We start from the raw sequence: 22277 nt of genomic DNA, 5'->3' as shown, positions 1-22277 counted from the left end.
GCCGGTCCCTCCTATTTATCCATGTATCCCGGGACCACCCCTTTCCTGAGGGCCCTTTGATCTGAGTGGGGCCGAATCCCGTGCGCAACGAAAACGCACCAGCGACCTGGAGCGTTGCCATGATAATCAATCATTGTGGAGGAGAGAGGGAGCTCTTGGCAGAGGAACTTTTCTTCTTTGGTCCGTGCTTATCTGTCACAACAGTTACTCTTAAAGCCCCTCACGGTATCATTGCTGTATTTGGGTTATATTAGCATTCACCTTATAATAGAGACTTTTGAGGAATTTCACTGGAAATGTCTTAAGGCCCCTTTTAGTGTATACCTGATAAAGCTTTGTTATAGAGGCGGTGTTCTACTTTCTCAGAGATATATAACGTTCATGTGGAGCAGTATTGTAAGTGTCACTGCAGCTGAAGAAGGGAAGCTGGGGAATGGGAACAATATCGTGCTGGCCTGGGCTCCAGAAGCCGTACTCACCTTCTCTGTGCCAAGCCGGCTGTGGTGCGCCGTGGCCAGGTTCCACCGCTCTGCTCCCCGGGGAGAGGGAGCAGAGAGGGGCCGCAGAGGTCTTAAGGTGGAGCGGTTCCTCCACTGGGCTGTTTCTGCACTACAGCCGCGGCAGGCACAGCCCCAGCCCTCGGGTTCCTTCCCCCGCCCGTACCGACTGCTGTTCTCCTCTTAGACACAGGAAGAGTTTACGCTGGAGTTTCATTAAAAAGTAACTGGCAAAGCAGGGTTCCTGTTATCTACAGTGCTTGCAAGACACGTCAGAAATGAATGAAAACACCCCCCATACCCCACATCATTTTTTTTTTTAAAGAAATCATCAAAATAATTATGCAGTTTTTAAAGGCAAACATACTGATATTACCCTTATATGTGTTAAGGTTAGAGCAATGTTACGACTTTAAAGACACGTGTGAAATTATTGAATTAATTTTTTTGGACCAAGTTTGATAGCTCCTACATTGCTTATTCTCTCTCTGTATCTATTTTTTTGTGTTTGTTTTTACTGTTGACTTATAGAAGCATCAGTGATGAGTGTGAATGGACAGATTGTGGAATTCCACCTTAAAAGCAACAGGTTCGAAAAAAAGAATAACTGTAACTTCGGCTACTTCCAGTAGATGGCAGGTAATTGTTTAGGAATGTCTCCAGGCAGTTGGAGAAATTTTCCACGACCCCATAGAGCAACCATAACCGTGGCCGATAGGTGGTGCTCTTGCATCAGAAATGGGATGAGCTGCCGAACGCGTGGGGGCAGCCTTCCCACATAAACCAATATGAAAGTACTGCGTAGAGAATGGTGTCTGTGCTTTAGGGTGCTGATTATGCAACGCAGAAAGTTTATGAGATGATAAATGTTCAATAGAAACGAGAGACAAATGATTTCACCTTTTTCCTTTCTGCAAAGGAAAAACGTGAGGTGTGAAATTTTTCACCTTAGACAACATTAACTGGTGATCCAGATGGGCATTTGTCCACTTAAGCCAGATGCAGTGTAGGAAAGTTAACAATGTAGCTTGAAATGATGTCAGAAGTTAAAAAATAAACAAATTCACCAAAATCCTATATTTTATTGAGTAAATAGTATTGAAAGAAAACAAAAAAAATAATGAATCTGAGAGATATAATTATTTATTGTAAAATAAATGCTCATTTTGAATTTGATGCCAGGAATATGATTCATAAATACTGGGACCGAGGCATGCTTACCGATGTGGTGCATCAGTGCTTGGAGAAAATAATTACTTAAAAATAAGTCAAATAATAATTTGTTCTGTTAGTTCCAGTAGATTTTTTCTTTGTGTACAGCTGACCTGGGCTGCTACTCTATATTCACTGCTCTTTGTGGATTTAGCCAGTTGAATTCAACAAGCAGATGAGATGCGATTTTCAGTTTCATGAGAGTTATATGGCTGATCTTCAACCCCTGGACATTATAAAGCTAGTCTAAAGCTAGTTTAAAGTTAGAATTAAGCATCATCATATTAAATAAAACTCTGCTACCTGAATATAACCTAACCTGGACCATGAACATGATAGCCAGCTCTGTAGCAGTCCACCTTAAGCATCACTATAATCTTCTCTATATGGTACTGCCAACTAACCAGTTTACCATACAGGAAGCAATGCAATGCTGCAACACGCAAAACATTAACTCATTCCACAGAAATATGCATTAGCCCTCGTTTTACATCTAATTGCTCATTAATTGAACTCACAAATACCTTAATTAATTTAACCCTTGTGCGTCCCTCGTGGAAAAAGGGATCATTTTGGGTAACGAGGGACATAAAAGGGTGTAAATTTTGAGGGACGCCCAAGGGTTAAAGTGATTTATGGGTCATTCTGGGCCACTTTAAGATCTGTGTGTAAGTGTTCGGAAGCTGAGGGGACCAGTTTCTTTAGTTTTGAAGGAAAATGATGCTTCATTAGAGCTGTTAGTTTGGGCCAGATGCACTTAATGGGTTCAGAGCTTGACTGTGGGTGGTGCCCTGACTGTTTTACCTTTGAGTCATGGTGTAATATATGCAGAATATTTCTGGGCATCATTGCAAGGTAAGCAGGGTGTTCCTTGCAAAAGACGTCATCTGGAAGCGGGATACAATATTCCCTGTATATCAACCACCATTAATGGTGCCCTCACAGATGTGCAAGTTATGTGTACAATGTAATAAGCTAGAAACTGGTAACGAGCCAAATCTTCCCTTTCACCTAAAACCCGAAGGATCACAGTGATTTCTAGAAAGACTGTCAAGTTTTTACTTGTCCATCAACAGGACAGATTTTTAATTCACTTTGGTTGTTTCTAAACCAACTGAGGCCCAGAGAAGGTGGGAGTGTTTCTGCATGTATGTTTACATGGTAGAAGCTTAACTTGCATGGCTGGATGCACTAACAATCTGTATTCAACAGTGGATTTTAGACATGTCCTAAAACCATGTGGTTTCTACTACTGAATCATGGCTCTTGTTTTACCACTGAAGTGTTTACTTAAATTATTTTACAACAGTACAGCTTCAGAGGTCAGAGTAGTATATGCTTAGAATGGATCAAATATCTGTAGTAGAGTATTTGTCATTTAAAAATATCTGCATATTTTTTAGTCTAGTTTACTAAATCTGTAATTGGAAGACAATATATTATTGACTCTACCATCAGGTATATACACTGATGCCATGATAAAAACGACACAGACACAAAGACTTTTAAATATATAGATTTTATATACATATATTCATGTGGGTGACTAGAAAAGAAAACACTATATTCTTGCAAAGGAATGATTCTGCACAGTCATATTCCTAAGTTAAATAGTAATTTGATACAAAATTACTATAATAAATAAAACTCATCTCATTGCTTTTTTATTCACACATACCAGTTATACAAACAATAAATTACAAGTTCAGTGCTGTGTTTCTGTCATTCAGCGAGAGGGGTTTTCCCCACTGGAAGAGTCAGAGTCAGGTTGTGTGTGGAGTCTGTGTCTGCGAAGTTTATGTCTGAAATCTGCGCAAATGATGGATTGTTTCAATGTGACTGCATGTGTACATTACTGTTACAACATGGCTGAATACTAACACATATGAATGATCTATGCATTGTACAAACATTGTCTACATTGCGTAAATAAATGTGAATGTCTGAGCGGCGAAGAGAAAACATTTTAAGAGTGACCTCGGTCATGTCATATCAGCAACTTCTTCTCATGCTTTGTTTTCTCCTGCACAGATGCCAGATGGGTGAGGTTGGTCACACAGGAAAATGTAATAGGTGCCAGATACTTTAATACAATTACAGGAAGGTATTTTTTAAGCCCATTAGATATGTAATTAACTTTACTTTGTTATACTAGGGATTAAATATTATCCACAATAAGTGAGGTAATTAAAGTCCTCAGTATTAAATTCTTATGGAAACATTAATGCTGTTCATATAGTGTTGCTAAAGAAAACCCCAAAATAAAGATTTTAAGGAGTTGGTCTATTTAAATTAAACAAAAGCTTACAGTAGATTAAGTATTAACTAGCAAGGTTTTGCCTAAATGATTTGTTTTAATATCTATTTGCCAGGTGCTAAGCATTAGTCGTATTGGAACAGCTTGTTAGCTTAGCTTAGCATTCAGACAGGAAACATAGGCAAATTTGAATAAAACTTTACACTCCAGTTTATGTGAAACATGAATAAGAACAGTATAATGACATATTTTTGAACTTTAGACATGCCAGTGTGTGTATTTTTAATCTTTCTTGAGTGTATTTTTGATCTGCAATTAGCATAAAGCAAGCCATGCTAGTTTTGTGCGCTACTCTGTTTAAAAGATGCCTATGTGTGTAAATTCACAAAAGACAAGTGTTTTGTCTTTGTTTTCTTTTTACAATTCAATGGCAACTTCTTTTTGTACAATCAGTGTTTACTAGCTAACATATAACAACTGCTGCGGTAGTTAGTTAAAATATTTCCAATAACATTAATGATAGCTGAACCTGGAGTCTATATAAAAATTTTTTTTAAAATTCCCAGGCGCCTTAACGTCCACTTATGATCAATAATGGGTCGACGACCATCTTAAGGTGCTACTCCCACTAGGGCTTAAATACCTGGAACTCTCCAACATTTGATCTAAGAACTGAAGAAGCCTCTCGGATGAGAGATAAAACATCTTTTAGAACTTAAAGAAGTCCAGTCGCTTTTCTTTACAAGCTCCTTAGATTCCATATAAAATGCTACCATTTGCTGAATTAAAAAACAATCTGTCAACAAACTATACTTATTTTTTTGGTTGAAACACCAGACAAGTTAAGACCTCAGACACATAGACCTATAAACTGGTCAGTAACCCCTTGGCAACCACTGGGCATAGAGGAAAGATGCGCAAATGTGTTGGCAAGTGGATGCTGGAGGTTGCTGGCTGTTGGTCTCAAAGAGGGACTGTACAGGGCACTTGTTGTTGTTTGGGCGCTAGCAAATTGCTGTACTTGCCTGTAGTTTTTGTGGAAAATATCAATGTATATACTGTCCGAGCTGTCGTGAAGCTTAGATAAACACCAGTACAAACCAAAAAGGTAGAACGTTTGCCTTTACAGTAAAAGTTGTGCCTTACCACTACAACCAACACAAATTTGACTTTTAAGGTGAACAGTCTTTGTTTTTGCTTTGCATTGCACAGTTTCACTACTTGGCAAATAGTTTGCAAGTGTTTGCAAACAAGTCAGTGACTGGTTGTCGATCAGTCTCTAGGCCTGAGTGATAGGGGCTTTAGCAACTGATTTCACAACTATTAGCAACCTTCAACAACCACTCACCAGCTGGTACATACACAATACATATTATTCACATATGTGAATGTATGGATATTCACATATCCATACATATTATTATTATAGTTGCCGACTGGTCTTTAGACTTGTGCAAAGAGCAAAAGGTTACTGACGAAAGGTCAGACATTAGCTCTTAACAACCACCAATCAAATTGAACAATTTCATCCTTGTTCCAAAGGACCTTTTTGTGACATCAATATATTTTTGTATGATGGCCAACTTCACCCATCAGTCCTGAAAAAAAATGACTTGGACAGCATGTAAAATGAGCAAAAGAGTAAAATGTGATGAAAAAAAGAATTGAATTGCAAAAGGACAATAATGACGGCATTACTATTTCTCTTGTTGTCGTTGCGAGTATCCAGGGCACACAACGTCATATTAGCATAATTTCCTAAACAGATAAACAGACAAACAGGCATTAACTAACACAAAAAATACCCTCTCAGCACCAGTATAATGACTGACATATGTGGAGCTGAGAGTGAAGAAGTTTCAAGACGTAGTAAAACATGTTCACGGTATATACTCAATGTGCTTAAAACACAGGACTGGGTAGTGGCACATAACATGCACACACTTACACACTGCACAGGCATTAAAACCAAGCATTGTGCCAGACCTGTGAGTCACTATCACTCTCCATAAATATTAAGGAGTGTCATGGTCACTTTGCCTCTTTGTCAACTTCTTTTTTAAGATGCTATGCTGCTGTTACAGTGAATGGGTAGTTATAAAAGTCAGTAGAATCAATACTGATGTCTTTAGGATAAACTGTCTTCCTATGCTCATTCTGAGTGAAGTGATCACTCAAAAGTTGTCTTGACCTTGGTACATTTGATTAATCATAGAGCTTTAACACAATGTATCATCAATGTCTGGGTTTTCACGTTCGTTCTTGGTCATCGAGCCAATCTCCCCATGTACCTTCAGCTGGAAACTGTATTCATGAGCTATCTGTTTGTGTTTGAAACTTAATTTACTCCTTACAATGGAAAATTGTTTATGTTCAGTCTCAGTCTTATTTTGGTTGTCAGTTGGATCTATCAAAGAAAGAAGCAAATGCCTGAAGTCAAAATACATGGGTAGCTGTGATCTGTCTGCAGCTACAGTAATATGGACATTTCAGTCACATCTTTATAGGCAAAGAACTTTTGATTGGAAGACTATGGACCACTATTTAACAGAATGGAAGCCTGTTTAATGGAAGAGACGTTTTTGTCAGTCAGGGTTGCCTTCTGTCCTAAATTTCCAGGAAATTTAGAGTGAGAGACACTAAAATGTCAAAGGTACAGGAGATGACAATCTAGGTTCATGACATGTGGTGTGAAAGTTGTGCGACTGATGATGAGATGAGTAACAAAGGCTTCCCTTGGTTGGGGCTCTTGTCTTGGGACAAAAGACAATTTCCAAATTCCCACAGTGAGATGAACACATGGAATCATAAGAAGACACAACACGCATGCCATTACAGGGCAACACACACTAGGCCTCCAGAATTTGGAGACTGAAGTAAAGACAGTTAGTTATTTGTCCATGTGGCATGCAACTTAGCCATGGCAGGGCAACAGTCATCACTATCATATCAAAACTGTTCTCGATTCTGCATAGCTATTGTTATTCCAGGTAATTCCTCTGCCATATGGTCAGGTACACCCATGCCAATCTGTCTCAGAGTCTCTTTGAGTCTATTCTGGGTGCTATCTGACAACATTCACTGTCCTGTTTAAGGTTGGACATTTTTAATTCATTGGTTCGTAGTTCTACATCCAGCACTTGAGACTTTAATCAGTTACACTTTTCTTTTGCCACCTCAGCATTTCTTCACCAGACAGTGTCTGAAGGCTGAGGGGCGGGCACCCAGCACACATCCTTTAGACAGTTTCCCATCCCGGTCCTTACACTGCACTGTCCGGCTCTGCCAGCCAGTGTCACAAGTCCTGGAGCAGGTCATCCACGGCCCCGTTACCCACTGCGGCCCTGGGGCCGGGGTTGAGGGACCTGGAGCTGTGGATGGCCCTGGAACAAGAAGAGGAGGGGTGTAGGAAGACAAAGTGGTACTGCTAGTGGTAGTGGTGGTGGAGGTGGTGGTGGTTCTTGTCGTAGTAAACAGTGTTGCAGTTAACTTTGGATTGGGGATGAGAGGAAGTGACCGTGGCTGTGGATTTGTCCGACGGGGCATGAAAAAGCTATAATGGACATCCAGAGGCTTTTTGGCATCTGTAGCTAGAATCTGAACTACCAAGGGTTCTTGAAGAGCCCCGGGGCCCATACTGTGAAGCCATTCATCCCTCTGGCTCCACCCGCTGTAGTTGAGCACAGAACCGTTGAGTGGGATGATTGTCTCAGAGGTGGAGATCATGAACTTGCCATTTAGGAGGTAGTCTCCATTGGGCCGTCGAAGAGCTAGGTAGGCGGTGTACCGGGTCTGGTCCTTGGCCTTGTGCTGACGAACCTTGATATGAGTAGAGCCTGCAGGGATCTTCACTACGTCAGTGTAGCCCTTACTGTTTGGCATGAGAGAAAGTAGAGGGGTCAGGTCAGTAAATAACACACGATCTTGTCCTCATAAAACTAAAAGCCGTTTTCAGTGTTTAGATCTGCTGTCACATGCTATAGAATCAGAATAAATTTAGGCTTGTTTAGCAACACTAATAACAAATGCAAATAGAGGAAGTTAAAGAGCAACAGTTAACGGATATCTGCCTAAATAGTCATGTGCGGATATATTTTTGTTTGTACTATGACTGTAGCTAAGTCTGTGAGCTTTTTTCACGCTAGCTACTGTTACAAGTACACTAGCCATATAGTAGGATTAGCACAACACAAAATAAAATCTTAAGCCAACTGATAATTAGATATAATCAGAGTTAACATTTAGGCCTGGGTATCGCATAGTTATTCATGGTACGAATTATAGCAATACAACAAAGGTATCACGATGTAGCGATTCTGTGTTAGTTCTAGTGAATAGAATAATGAAGTTTTATTTATTATTGTGCGATCTACTGTACAATATAAAGCGCCTTGAGGCGACCTTTGTTGTGATTTGGCGCTATATAAATAAAATTGAATTGAATTGAAAGTTGTAATTTGTCTATTGAGTTAGATAATCAATTGACTGTCCAACATTTGACTTTGCGAGTTTCTGCTTCACTACAAATTAACATCGATTTGCTCTACCTGCAGCGCCACCGTCAGCAGTTATGAAGTAGTGATGCTGTTATGTAAATACTGACAAGAGCGTATCATGACAAGAAGCAATATGACATAGTTGTTGACATCTTCCATGTACAAACTGACCAGCTTTAAACTAACAGTCCTGCTCATGCATGTATGCAATGGAGCTACGATGCATACAATGCCTTTGGCCTTACCTCTTCTTGGTGAAGTTTCCCACCACACGTATGCATCCTGTGCCATCACCTCCACATATACCACACTTGTCAAACTGAAGCTTGGAGCCAATGATGCCATCGCATCCTGTCCGCACACATTTCCCTTTCACGCACACCGAACTGCTGTACGGACGGCACTCTGTCCCATCTACCACCTGAAAACACAAAGTCGCTATCGTGATCAATCTTGCACATCTCGCCCTTCATTAAATACACATCAGCGCCGTCGTCTAAGTAACTCACCCTTTGAGAGAACACCACATAGTATCCAGTTCCTTTTGCTCTGCAAGTTAGCTTGCACACATCTTTAGGCAGAACTCCTGCGTACTTAGGCACCCACTCAACGAAGGTCTTCACCCCTTTGGGATCTGTCTGGGGACCGTTGCGCACCTCACACTGCTCCTGGCGGAAACTCTTGTCTGCAGAAAAGTGCAGTAAAAAGAGGTTTGAAATTAACGACTACGTACTAATAGATGTGCACTTATATCTTATGCATTCTTAAGCTGTCACGCTCACTTGATGCTGGGCACGGTGTTACACTGCAAGACCGATAGATGGCCCTCTTTCCCGTGCAGTAGCGCCCATTGTTCCGTGGTGGTGGGTTGTTGCAAAGGCGCTGGGCAAACTGCACCCCACCCCCACAAGTTCTGGAGCACGGACCCCAAGGACCCCAAGAACTCCAGCTACCGTGATTGGACGCCTGGCAGAGGAGCGAAAGGAGCATAGAGTAGAGGGAAGATGAAAGAGGCAAAAATGACAGCAGAGGAAAGATCAGAGGGTATAAAAGATGAAGGAAAAAAAAGGAGATGAGAGAGAACAATTAGTGCTTATCAAACATGCTAGAAGCCGGAGTTGGCCAAATCACGTGTCATAGGAAAAGCTGTTTGGAGAGAGATCTGCGATAAAGGAAAATGTGACGTTCGCTTTGGAAAAGAGACGGAAAAAGATTGGAGACTATGGTCATGTAATAATAACTCTTTTTAAAAGCCACTCGTTAGTGCAGCAGAGGAGGCTCTATCTGCGGTCAGGGCTCACATGCTTCCCCGGAGGAGCAGCCTGAATGAAATTCTTCAGGTAACGTGACTATTTTTGTGTTTTTCCAACCAGCCTTACATGATTCATTGGCGATAAAAACAACTGGATAAGTAGCTCTTTGCATTTTATGAGACAAACTTGATCTTGTAATCCCCCTATTTCTTTGGAAACAGCTTTCCATTTAATTCCACTTCAGAGTTTTTATGGCACTTGAACCAATTCTTTCCACAGTAAAAGCTATGCAATCTGCAATCATACTTCAAGAAATACAGAGAGGTTAAAAGATCCCGAAATCTAAAATACAGGGAGTGGGTTTAAGCTTGCTCCGGGCAGTAAACTGCTCGTCATACAAGCAGTGAAAATGAAATGACTCAGAACTTGAGCCACATCTAGCTGTGCAGCCGTCTGCCAAGGATCCAGTCGCTCTCGTCAAACGTCATGTGACAAACAAACACAAAAGGAGAAAATATTCTCCTTGCTCCCAATCTTTCTTTTTTGGTCATTCCCTCTCTTTTCCTCCCCTGATGCACACACACACACGGGGTCGACAGTCCGCCAAGAACAGATTGGATCCTTTAACTCATTAAGGCCAAATTCAATTTGGGCCTGTTTGAGTAAGGCCGACGGAACAAATAGCACAGATCAGCAGTGTCTTGAATACAGCAGAAAACACAATGAAGCCACAGAATGAATTTGATCTTTTGCTCGCTTTCATTTTTTTTTACTGACTTTCTACTTCCACCCTTTTGCTCTCTGAAAAACACCCCTGTGTGCTCTACATATGAAGTGTATTCTTTTTCTCTTTGTCTCCTACAAACAAGTTTGTCCAATGTGGAAATGAGATCCTAAAATATCAGCTTGCGAGCTATAAAAAGAACTCTATTTCTATCGACTCCCTTTTGTCTCTCCTGACAAATTCCTTCTGTCTCTGCGTCTTTTACCTTCCACTCCAACACCATCCATCCATCCCTCTTACCGAGTAGTGCTTCTTGCGGGTCTTGTCCACGCACTTTCCCTGCAGGCAGATGCGACCCTTCCCACAGGGCGTTCCCTCCACTGCCGGCAGCTTCTTGGTCAGGCACACCATCTGTCCCTGGCGAATCACTGCGCACCACAGCCGCGAACATACGTCCATGCCCGGGCACACTGTGTACTCAGGGCCGAAGGCCAGGCGACACTGGCGTACGGCGTCGTAGCTCTGCCCCGGGAGCTCCTCGGGGCCGAGGAGGGCCAGGCGGGGCGAGTCGAGGAGGCATTCGGCTGTGGAGGAAGGAGGTGTTTTTAAAGATCCGTGCCGTGCATACTGTTTGTGCACTGGTGTACGAATGCTTCTTTCAGTTGACAGATAAACTAGGCCATTATGACCTATCACTCAATAAAAGTGCTGGAGCAGCAGCACATGCCGTCAAGCCCTAAATCATGCTGTTGGCACATGAAATACGCCGAAAGCCATGGAAACGCTGAGCAAAAAGTCAGCAAACTGTGGTGCTTTACGGTCGTCATGAATAAAACTGCCTGATCAAACTGGAATGCAAAGCATGACTCATCCTGATCTTTGGCTGCACTGCAACTCTGCTCTTTAAAGAACTTAATAGGATTGTAAATAAGCCTCTATTAATAGAGATTATTGCTTTGCTTGGTAGTAAACAGCTCTCAGTGATAGCTATCACCAGTCAAATTCACATGGATGCAATTTGGAGGTGGCAGCCTGGGAAAAGTTCTCACTTTTAGAACGAAATTACTAGTATTGCTGTGGTGCATCTTCTCCCACGCTCACCATTGCCGTCGTCGAAGAAGTCGGTGATGGTTGCTGAGGTGCAGCGGCTCCAGGGTTTGGAGGCATCGATGGAGGTGAGAATGGAGGACATGAGCCGCTTGTCGCTGTTCACTCCGAAGCGCTCTTCGCAGAACTTGGAGTCGTCGTGGGACAAACCAAGCAGGTGACCTGGGTCACAACGAGAGAGGACATTTTTGTTTTTCCCCCTGAAGGACTTGTCTCAGATTTGCACATGCAGCAAGAATGAGAAAAGAAAACACACCTAATGCTATCAGAGGTATGGCATCAGAGAACACTGGTGTGAGATTAATCAGTGAGAGGAAGACAGAGTGCTGACAGATGTGCATGCGCAAGCCCTGGCTTGTTTACATCTTTGTGTTGCTGTGTGTGTGTATCCATGCCTACCTATCTCATGGGCGACGGTAAATGCGGCGTGAAGCCCGTCGTCCTCGATGACAGCGCAGCTCCTCTCTGGAGAGCAGATGGTGCCGACATCCGCCATACCCAGCGTGTCACAGGAGTGGTGGCCACAGAGGTCCTGGACAAAGAAAATACTGCACATTTAAATCAAAAGCTAATAACAAATAAAGAATGGACTTCATGCTCAATCTCAAGATATGAGGTCCAAGATAATCCGTAGTTTATCACAATTAAATGAAATATCTTAAAGGTGTAATAATGAGCCACTCTGGATCTCGAGTCTGCTCCAGCATAGAAATCATCCACTTGCTGAAGAAGCTAAACGGTTGGCTTGTTGCAGGGACCAGTCCTCTCATGCTGGGGGAGGAGAAGTTACGAGTGATGTAGGAGGAAGCTCCACGAGTTCCTTTTAATCTACTGGTCCCCATGTACTCTCCATAATCAACGCTTCACCAGTGTCTAGCAAAGTCCCTGCTTATTTTAGGAATGCTGTCCTCCGACCACTTTTACAAAAAACCAAAAAAACCCAAGGTTGACCCTTCTCTCCTCTTGCCAGTAACAAACCCATCTCAGAATTACAGTTTATTGCTCAGATTTTAGAGAAGACATGTCTTTTTATCTTGTCTTCTTTCTCTCATCCAACTGCTTGCGGCAGATGGCCCCGCCCCTCCCTGAGCCTGATTCTGCCGGAGGTTTCTTCCTGTTAAAAGGGAGTTTTTCCTTCCCACTGTCACCAAAGTGCTTGCTCATAGGAAGTCAAATGATTGTTAAGTTTTACGTCATTCTTCTTCACTTTCCAAAACCAACACGCTACCTATGGGGCTAAAGAATTAAGCCAACTGTGAGTACCTGCAAACAAAAGTCAGTTTTGACTGACAGCCATGTTAAAATACCCCACTATACAGACTATAAAAGGATATTTGCAGCTTGGTTTTGTTCATCGTGGATAGTTTCCAACTCTACAACTGTATCGTGGTTTAACTATTTTTTATGAACTTATTCATCTGCTTTGACAGGTGTGCCGACACAGACCTGCAAGGCCTCACGCCCGCTAGCCACTGAGCTGGGCCTGGTTTATGGTGTTGTTGTGTTTCCCATTTCGCTTTCACTGGAATTATTTGACAAATAATATGGATTGCTGTTTGGCGTAGGCCGTTTATGAAGTCTTTTGTCCTCTTGTCCAAATATTGTGAGTCATAACACCAACATGACGGGAGGCAAAATGGTGAAGTTGAGGTTTCAAAATGAGAAGCTCAGAAACCAGTTGCTACTCCCATCTTTTATCTACAGTCTATGGCAAGAGCTACAGGTGTCGTTGCGTTTCCCATTTCAGTCACCGGCTACCTGATTGAACCAAAGGCTGTACAGAAGAACTTCTACTTCTCATCTTGGATAGAGGGCAGCTATACTGGTTGTACCTCTAGATGGGATAGTCAAGGTATTGTTGTGCAAGTGTACAAGGTGACTTCCAATTATGGTGGATGTCCCTGCAACACAATACACAAAAGTTTCAGTAAGTCCCAGCTGTTCACAATTTATTTCTAATGTCTTTAACCACAAAACAATATGTTAATTTCTCAAAAGCTGTTGTTAAATCCAGTGTGCTGACTGATCCAGATTAAAGATGTGCCTTCTTTGGCACCTTTCTACAAGCTAAAATGATTTTAATATGCACTTTTTTTGCTCTCTCTGCTCATTCTCTCCTCCGCCATCTGTCTGTCTGCCTCGCCAGAGTACACAGTATTGATCTTTGTTTTGATTCCCACACATGTCCATGCAGATGATGCCTCAGGCGGCGCCGCCTGGCTGCACTGAGTGCTAAAATCAATCGGCAAATCGTACCGTCCCATCAGTACACGCAGGCCTGCACATGAGCCTGTACAGTCCAACGGGACATGCTTAAATAAATACGCGTTCGGCACGTAGTTGCACATACATATATGGAGACTGAGATTCATGCATTTCCACACATGCGCACACACACACACACACACACACACACATGTCCCATGGAGAGGATGAATTGTCATGTTAAATGGTGCTGACAGGCCTGCTGGGTCGTGTGTGAGAGGCTCTGTGGGGAGGGTGTTTACCCGTTCCGGGCCGATCGGTTTGGAACAAACTGCCTTGTGTTCTGCACTCACACACATGACTGACTGGGTGGGACCTGCTTGCACAGAAACACACACTCAGATAGCTGTAAGTGCATACAATTAAGGACATGGAACATATATAGCATTTTACTGGAAATTCACAATGCACACAGATACAGGAAGACAGCATGTGCTTTTGCCAATTAGCTGCTGGATGAAAGAGGAAGCAAACAAAGGCTGATTCTGACTGCACGGATGGCTAACTAGAGCCAAACTGAAGTTTCTGCCTGTGTGTGGAAAGGCCTGAGAACTACAAAAGGAAGCTTGTTTATTTTGCTCAGAAACCGAGGACTTATAGAGAAGTTAGCCTTCATATTTTGGCTTTCTCTTTTCCCCTTTTCCCATACTCTTTCACCCCGCTGCCCTTTACACCCCTTTTCCATTTCATTTATTTATTCATTCATCCCCTCCCAGATATTAATGTGAGAGCTGTTTTTGTTCTGCTCTTTTTTTGTGTACATGCCTTTCATTGATATAACCCCGTGTAACAAGCGGGTGAAAAATTGGAATCTCCTGTTTGATAAATAGTGATGCGTGAATAATACAGGAAATTCCCCCCAAAACTGAACATATTTTCTACTGCTTCCCTCTGCCAAGACTTCCTAAACTCGCTTTCATTCGAAGGCCTCTGCAGACATGCAGAGAAAAAGAAAAGCAGGGCGGGTAAAGAAAAATAAGTTCAAGAATCAGTCACAGCTGGGAAAGGATGGAGGATTGCCGGAAATTAAGGAGAAGAACTGAGAGGACAAGGAGTTACGGCAATATTGGCAGAAATAACAGGAGAACAGGTGGCAAGCTGGTTGCAAAGGTCAAGAGACGATCAGAGCAGTGTGTGAGTGTGTAGGTGTCTGTGTGTGTGTGAGGTACAAGACCACTTGCAGTCTAAGCCGAGGCTAAACAAACAGTCGGCTAGACCCAAACACACAGAGCAGTCCCTCTCGCAGAGAGAGTTCAGCTCACTCTGTGAAACCTGCTGCAGGTTGATTTCCAGCAATCCTAATTACAGACAAACACTGACCGTAATGGTTCCGAATGATTCGCCACCAGTGAGTAACGCTGACCAAAAGCTGACACATATTCGTCAAAAGGTAAATAACAACCTTTTAATAGGTTGCTCTTGTTCTTTACAGTCTTTGATATGCACAAAATGAGACTATTTTACAGTCATAATAGTCATGATTAGTAAAAAAAAATGTCCTTATGTATTTAGATTTTCTTGAAAATATGATCAAATATAAGAAGGAAGGAGTGTCCACTTTAACATATGACCAAATACCTTTGAAAACTACCTTTGAAATTCACCCCAGCCTTAGCTATTGGTTCTTTGCGCTAAGTACAAAAGATTTGCAACCACATTAAAGACTTTCAACTAAGCGGTTGAGATATTTTGTCATGAGCTTGTTAGCATGTCTAAAATTACCCAAAACATGTGCATGACCTATCTAGCAAGGCTTTGCATCCAAAACCCTTACATCCCATCAGAAACAGACTAGTCTCAACGGTTGCTACATTTGTCTCACCTGATTTTAGATCCAGCCTAGGCTGAAACTTCACCTTGAGCTTAATGGAGACATCCTTGAAAACTTTTGACTGAAGAATGTTCAAATGGACCCAAATGATTCCTTACAAGTAAACCTCTAGTTTCAAAGTCTAGGAAGAACTATTGGAAATGTCTGTGTCATCAGCATTGATGGATTTGACAATGTGGCAGCACGCGCACACTGAACAACAGTAGTCCCAGTAATGATCCTTGGGGAACGCCATAGTTAATCAAAGAACAGAAGCACTTCAGTTCTATACTATAAAGAAATAAATAACCAGTATGAGGATGCCATAGTCCCTGCTTTTGAAGGTGGCACACAAAAGCAAGGCAGATAAGAGTTAAGAAACACACATGACGGATTAAGTTGCACTTGGTGCAGTTCAAAAGAAAAACTGCTTATCAGTTAATGAGAAAATAAATAGTTTGGTGGAGCGAATAAATGGAGTTATTTTTAATTTGTTGTGTCACATGAATTGGCCTTTAGTCCAGAATCAAAGGAAACTTTAGCAAATGACTGCAAACAGGAGTGTGCTTTAAAGTCACCGATGCATCTTGAGGGTGAAGAGGGCGAGGTTCGTGTGTTGGCATGGGACAAACCAAACTCCTGGGCTAGTTATGTAATGTTGACAGACAGACATGGGGGACGGGGGGTTGCGAGGGGGTCGAAAGTTTGGAATCTAAAAGCTGTCTGCAGGTTGTCAACATATGCCAGACGAAGTAAAGCACATGTGAAATATCAAGAGCATTGAAAACAAATAGAGTAACTGGCTGTGACGGGGGCGAGGGCTGGGAAATGTACACTTCAATGTATGGACGCTGGAGAGGAGTGGAGGCAAGTGCACAGGAAAGGGGCGGGGGACTCCAAACTATACACGTGTTTATACTGCCAGAGGGCAAATGACTACAACTGTGTGGAGGGAATGGATGGTGTAATGTGTCTCTACATTGAGGCTTCTCACTGGCACATGAGGATTAATGCTGTTAAGACATTTATCATACAGTATTTTCCCCTAATATATGCATTTATATACCTTGTGGTTGTTTATACACCACTTTCCATGTAATCATTAGTTGTTATTAATCTCTGCCTCTCTTCCACAGTGTTTTTTTTTCTTGTCTCCCTCCCAATAACTCGTGACAGACGACTGCCCCTCCCTGATCCTGGTTCTGCTGGAGGTTTCTTCCTGTGAAAAGAGAGTTTTTCCTTCCCACTGTCGGCAAGTGTTGGTCATAGAGTGGGAGCAATATTGATACAAATGTTTGAAGCGAGTGAAACCCGTCCCCCAAACAGCAGCATGAACACGTACACATGTCAGTATATCCACAGTTTTGCAGCTCATGCTTTCCTTATAGTACTGCTTTGTCTACTGTACACAACACAGCCAAACACACACAAAAGTGTCCAAAGTCCCGTTCAATGTAGCCGTTGTATTATTCTTGTGCTGGTATGTGTGGAACTGGGTGACACGGCCACACGGGTCAGCACACTGCGGGTACTGGGTGTTGGAGTAATTGGACCCGACCACAAAAGGGGCCCCCGTGCGATCTGGCCCTTTCGTGTGGGAACAATGGACGGCCTGACTCTGCTGTCACGGTGAGCTTTGGTTCTACTTCGTTGGACGGCAAAAATCGGGCTCTGCTTCACAGTTTCACTCTGAATACACAGATGAAAGATTTTCACCAACGTCCTCTTATTATTTGACACCTCTGACATTCGGTGAGATGGAGCTTACAAGGAACTTTGAGCACAGTCAAAGCCACATTCGAGCTTGTCTTTCCCCGTCAAGTTTCCATTTGGCCTACAAGTTATGTTCCTGAGAAAATAGTTCTTCTTTTTTAAGGCAAAAAGCAGCAAGGTATGAAGTACTTGAGGCCAATCAAGTTATTTTCTTGCTGGCACCCCCTCAGTTAGTGGAAACATTAATAGCTGCATTCTGTGTGTAGAATTTGCTGCTCTTAAGCTCAACTCTTATGCAACAATTGACAGCAAAATATGAGTGCTTTTCTCACGAAGCAGACATTTTTCATGATGTCAGCATCTTTTCACTCTTTGCAGCACTTCTGCAGCAGTGTGGCCCTGCCTGTCGACCTGTCCCATAACAACTCTGCCTCTAATAGCCAGAAACTTCTCTTTGGCTTGTTAAAATCACGACCCTCCAAAAGCTAGGTCATGCATTACCTGATTGTGCTACTGCTCACTGCACATGTTAATCGCATTTAGCAGCGACTGGGCTCATTTGTCCTGCAGAGGTGAGACACATAGATATCAAGAACCCACCTTATGAAGTTCATCGGAGGACTTCGGTAAGTTACGGATGATTAAAGGCACCGCTGGGAGGCTGAATCCACTGTATGACCTCCAGGTTCAGCAGTGAAGGTGAGATGGGTGTGAAAGAAACCCAGAGACAGGTTTGTGAATAATGTAGGAGCCGCGAGAGGTGACACTAAAATATTGTGCTGAGTGATATAGTGAGGATCATATTGGAACTATGTTATTGTACCTTTAGGTATACAGTGGTTTGTCACGTGAACAGTGGAGGGAGTACAGACTGACTCAAAGCTTTATCTCACATCACAGGGAGCGACATAAAGGTTCAAACTCAAATAAATATATATGTGCACACACACACACACACACACACACACACACACATATATATATATATATATATGTCTTAATATTGCACTTTAAATTCTAGAACAAAGTGTGGAAATATGGACCTTTCGGTCTTTAGGAACATACATGTGCCTTTACGTCCCTTGAAAAGGGAAATTTAGTTGTCTTGAAGTCTGATAGTTAGTCCTGGGAGGTGCATTCATGTGGACTGTAACCTGTGAGGACAGAAATGGACTGAATGTACATGATATAACGCTGGAGTTTCAAACTGTGCACGACTGTAAGCTCTTCTATAGCATGCTGGAGATGAAAAGGCGACTTTAACCAGTACACTGACACTCTGATGGATGTGTTATGCCCGTGTGAGCATGGGTATTTTAATGAGATCAAAGCAGCAGAACAGCTGGAAAGAAGTCACAGTACACGGCCTGTCATGTTTCATAAAAAATTCCCATCCATTCTGAGTCTGGCTGTCTGTCCCGAGTCTGCCTGAGTATCTGGATTAGTGTTTCCGTGCCCGTCCAGCCTGCCAAACCCAAGCGCTCAAGGATGCCACTTCCTCCTGCCTGAGCTCTCTCTCAGTAACACCCCTGCAGGTGTAGTGGCAGAGGAGCCACGAGGTGGCTGGCGCACAGAAACTGTGCCACTCTGCCAGCTGTGCTGACCTCAGGTATGCACTACCGGCTGTCTTGCCAATGCATGCTGGTGCCAACTATGCACAAGTGCAGGAGATCCGAGGTAATACCAATGCTTTTTTTTTTTTTAGCCCAAGCCATGACAAGACCTTGCATGACTTAAACCCACCGCAATCCAAGGCGAAGCCATCTGACACTGCAGCTAAAACCACCACAAAGCCACACCCGGAGAGGTGAAAAATGCATGCAGATCTGCTGTTGCTGCCCTGCGGCTTCAGGCCAGACATTTAGGGAAGGAGTAGGAGGAGAGAAAGGGATGGTGAAAGAAGGGATAGATGAGTGTGGTCTCAGTAAAGCGCAGGGCTTCTCACAGGGTGGATGTGTTTGTTTTTCTGACAGCTCCCAGGCTCCAGCTGACAGACACTGGAAAAGTAACTGGGGAAAAAAATGTGCAGGCAGGAGTGATGAGAGAAAGAGAAGAAGAAAAAGGGGGGGCGGTGAAATCTGGGATAGCTACCTAATTAAATGCTGCTTCAGGGGGAATTTGGAATTTTTTTTTAGGGATAGTTCTGCTCTGCACCCTGCAGCTGATTTCAAGTCTCCAACCCTGGGAGGAATGCGCGCAGATCACACAGACTACGAGGCTTTTTGGGGCTGTCAGGGGACTGGGAGGGTTACGGGATGAGAGGATGGGGGTGGGTGGGATGGAGACAGAAGGGCCTGCCCAGAAAAACACCAGGGGCAGGAAATACAGTTTTTATGGCCGTTTTCACACACGCTGCGCTCGATTTACGCACGCGAGTTTCACCAGAACAGAAGATGGGAGGAAAACACAAGGAGCAGGAAAATAAACACTACAGGGGTGTGAACACAGAGACACGCGGGCAAACTGTCGTTGCTGTTTTGAGCTTCGGGGTTTATATTTAGGGAAATCGATTAAAACACAGAATAACGTGACATTTCTTCATATTCAAAGACGAATATGTGACGTGTGTGAGCTGCTCGGTTATAGTGAACCAGCTGCCCCCGCGTGCGCCATCGAAATCAAAACAAACTGTGTCGTCACACTCCAACAGCTGCCACGGCCTCTCCGCGAGCGCGCAAGCGGAGAAGCGACAGGTGGAGGCGCGTAAAATAAAAAAGAGAAACATCAATAAATAAGGGAGGGGGCTGTCTGTTTACCTGCCTGGTGAAGAGGATGGCGGCGTCGTGGTGGTGCTGGTGGTCGTCGTCCAGCGGGTTCTGCTGGTTCTGCCACTTGCAGAAGCTCTTGAGCGTCGCCGCCGCGTTCTTGGTCACCTCCAACCCCTTCTCCTTGTCAGTCACCGCGGTCACTTTGACCACCGACAGCCGGATGGGGTTCTCGATGCTGGCGTGCCCGTACAGCTTAGAGGCGATGGAGGCCAACGTGAGCAAGTAGTGGTTCAAGTCCTTTCCGTACTTCTTAGTCATGGTCTCGTCCGCCACCAGGAGCAGCTCCACGTACCTGGCGCGAGACACCGACCTCCTGCGCCGTGCGCCCGGCTCCGGGGAGGGTGCCGTGGCGAGCCGGCTCCACCATCTCCGCCCGCGCGCGCCGCGCTTATCTTCCGCTTCCGAAGCGAGCCCCTCGCGTTCCCGTCTACCCTTCCCGCGACCTCTGCGCCGGCGTTTGCGTTTCCTGCGCCCGTCACGCGTCCCGCAGCTCTCGCGGCCCTCGCTCATCTCCTCGAAGCTGAAACTTTCGCGCGTGAACACGTGGAGCGCGCTCTCCGCATCCTTGTCCTGCAGGGCGCGCACATTGTGCTCGTGTCCTTTTGCCCTGACGATGGGGGTGACGGTGTAGCGCGCGTCCTTCACTGCGAAGAAGCCCTCGAGACCTCCTCCGCAGAGGTTGAACACGGCCAGGGACTCCGGGTTGGAGTTCACGGTCCCGCGGTACACGCACTCCCTCTGCAGAGGCGCGGGGCTCTGTCCCATCATGGCGAGCACATACTGGGGGCTGAAGTGATGAGACAGCACCGACTCGTCTCGTTCCATGTCCAGCTGAAAGCGGCTCTCATCCAGGTACACCAGGTAGCCAACCCTCCCTCCCCCGTGGTAAATCCGGTCAATAGTCCGCACAACCCCGTCTGTCCTTCGGGCAGGTGTCAGAGGCGAGCCGTTCGCAGGTGGAAGATAGAAACCCTGGAAAGTGGCAAGCCCGGCTTCCAGCTCCAAGTCCACGACGCACAGCAGCAGTAGCCGAAACCAGAGCATGCTCCCGGTCAGAGCACCCAGGAGCTGCACCATTGTTCATTCCAACGTGACAAACATCTACGAATCCACTAAAACAAACCTGGACCAGAGTAGAAGACAACTTTGAGTGCTTGTTCCTCCAAAATGCGCATCCTCTCAGTGTCCAGAGCTCCCATCCAAAAGCACACAGCATTCACCAACAGGCAGGCAAATAAAACCATGGAGGAAGAAAAAAACAAGAAAAAGAAAAAAAACAGAAAAGGGAAGAAAAAAAGAGCAGCAGAGAGGAACTGTGCGCAGGCTGGAGAGCACCGAGCTGAACTTGGAGAACAAAAACACAAAGTTTGCTCTTAATAGGACCCGGAGAGGAAAAAGTCCTGCCCCCTTTGCGCTCAATCACCATTCCTCCACCCCCCCTCCTCTTTTCTCTGTCTCTCGCTCTCTTCCTCAAATCAGAGTAAAGTCAAGTGCTGGAGGAGAGGAGAGGAGGGAAACCGTAACAATGCTGTCACTGGAGGATTTTCTGTTGCCTCAGCAAAGGAAAGAGGAGGCTGTTATTATCTTTAAGTCACTCGTGCCTGTGAAGAAATAATGAAAATCTAAAACTTATGCATTCATCAGTTTTAAGTTTTCAACACCAACTTCCAGTTTACATTAAAAACTTCACCCCAAACACAAGTGGACCCCCCCCTTTAAAGTGAACTCCGACACCCCTCCATTAAACGTCAGCCTGTTATTTTTAACACTTTTACCACTTTGACTACTTTAATAATTGAAGGCCGGCAGGATTTGAAAGGAGACTTTTAGAAAACTTAAAGCGGAATAGATAATTTATGGCCGCTCCTGAATAAGAACTCTGGGAGTTCACTGTTCCCCGTATGAGAACATTTAATGCTGTGTGTGTGTGTTTGAGGAGGAAAAGGAAGCAATGGAGGGAAATCTGTGAGCGTGCATACAGTAGGTGCTGTATTGCTCCAACTGGTTCTGAGAATGTAAAGGTGGTGGGAGGGGAAAAAAAGTGTGTGTGTGTGTGTGACTCTGCAGGTGTGTGGCTGTGCCCGATACTGCCCCAGGAGCTGTCTTGATTATTTATTGTACCTTTTCAGGGGCCTGGTGTGTGTGTGTGTGGTATTGCCAATGGGATGTCATACT

The 22277-nt window shown here is 44.1% G+C and overlaps 1 protein-coding gene across 1 annotated transcript; it reads right to left on the bottom strand.

The window, feature by feature from the left end:
* Positions 1-3356: 3356 nt before the first annotated feature.
* adamts5 (ADAM metallopeptidase with thrombospondin type 1 motif, 5 (aggrecanase-2)) lies at positions 3357-21517 on the bottom strand. Its single transcript, XM_005450037.4, has 8 exons — positions 20091-21517; positions 11946-12078; positions 11541-11708; positions 10740-11023; positions 9245-9428; positions 8972-9147; positions 8708-8883; positions 3357-7837 (listed from the first exon to the last, which is right to left on the bottom strand). Exons 1-8 carry the CDS (start codon positions 21177-21179, stop codon positions 7144-7146), a joined length of 2904 nt encoding a protein of 967 aa, XP_005450094.2. The 5' UTR covers positions 21180-21517; the 3' UTR covers positions 3357-7143.
* Positions 21518-22277: the final 760 nt, after the last annotated feature.

Source organism: Oreochromis niloticus, linkage group LG23 (genome assembly GCF_001858045.2).
Source record: "Oreochromis niloticus isolate F11D_XX linkage group LG23, O_niloticus_UMD_NMBU, whole genome shotgun sequence".
In the NCBI taxonomy this organism is placed as follows: domain Eukaryota; kingdom Metazoa; phylum Chordata; class Actinopteri; order Cichliformes; family Cichlidae; genus Oreochromis; species Oreochromis niloticus.
The sequence above is the reverse complement of the archived record's forward strand: the minus strand, read 5'-3'. Positions and strand labels throughout refer to the sequence as shown.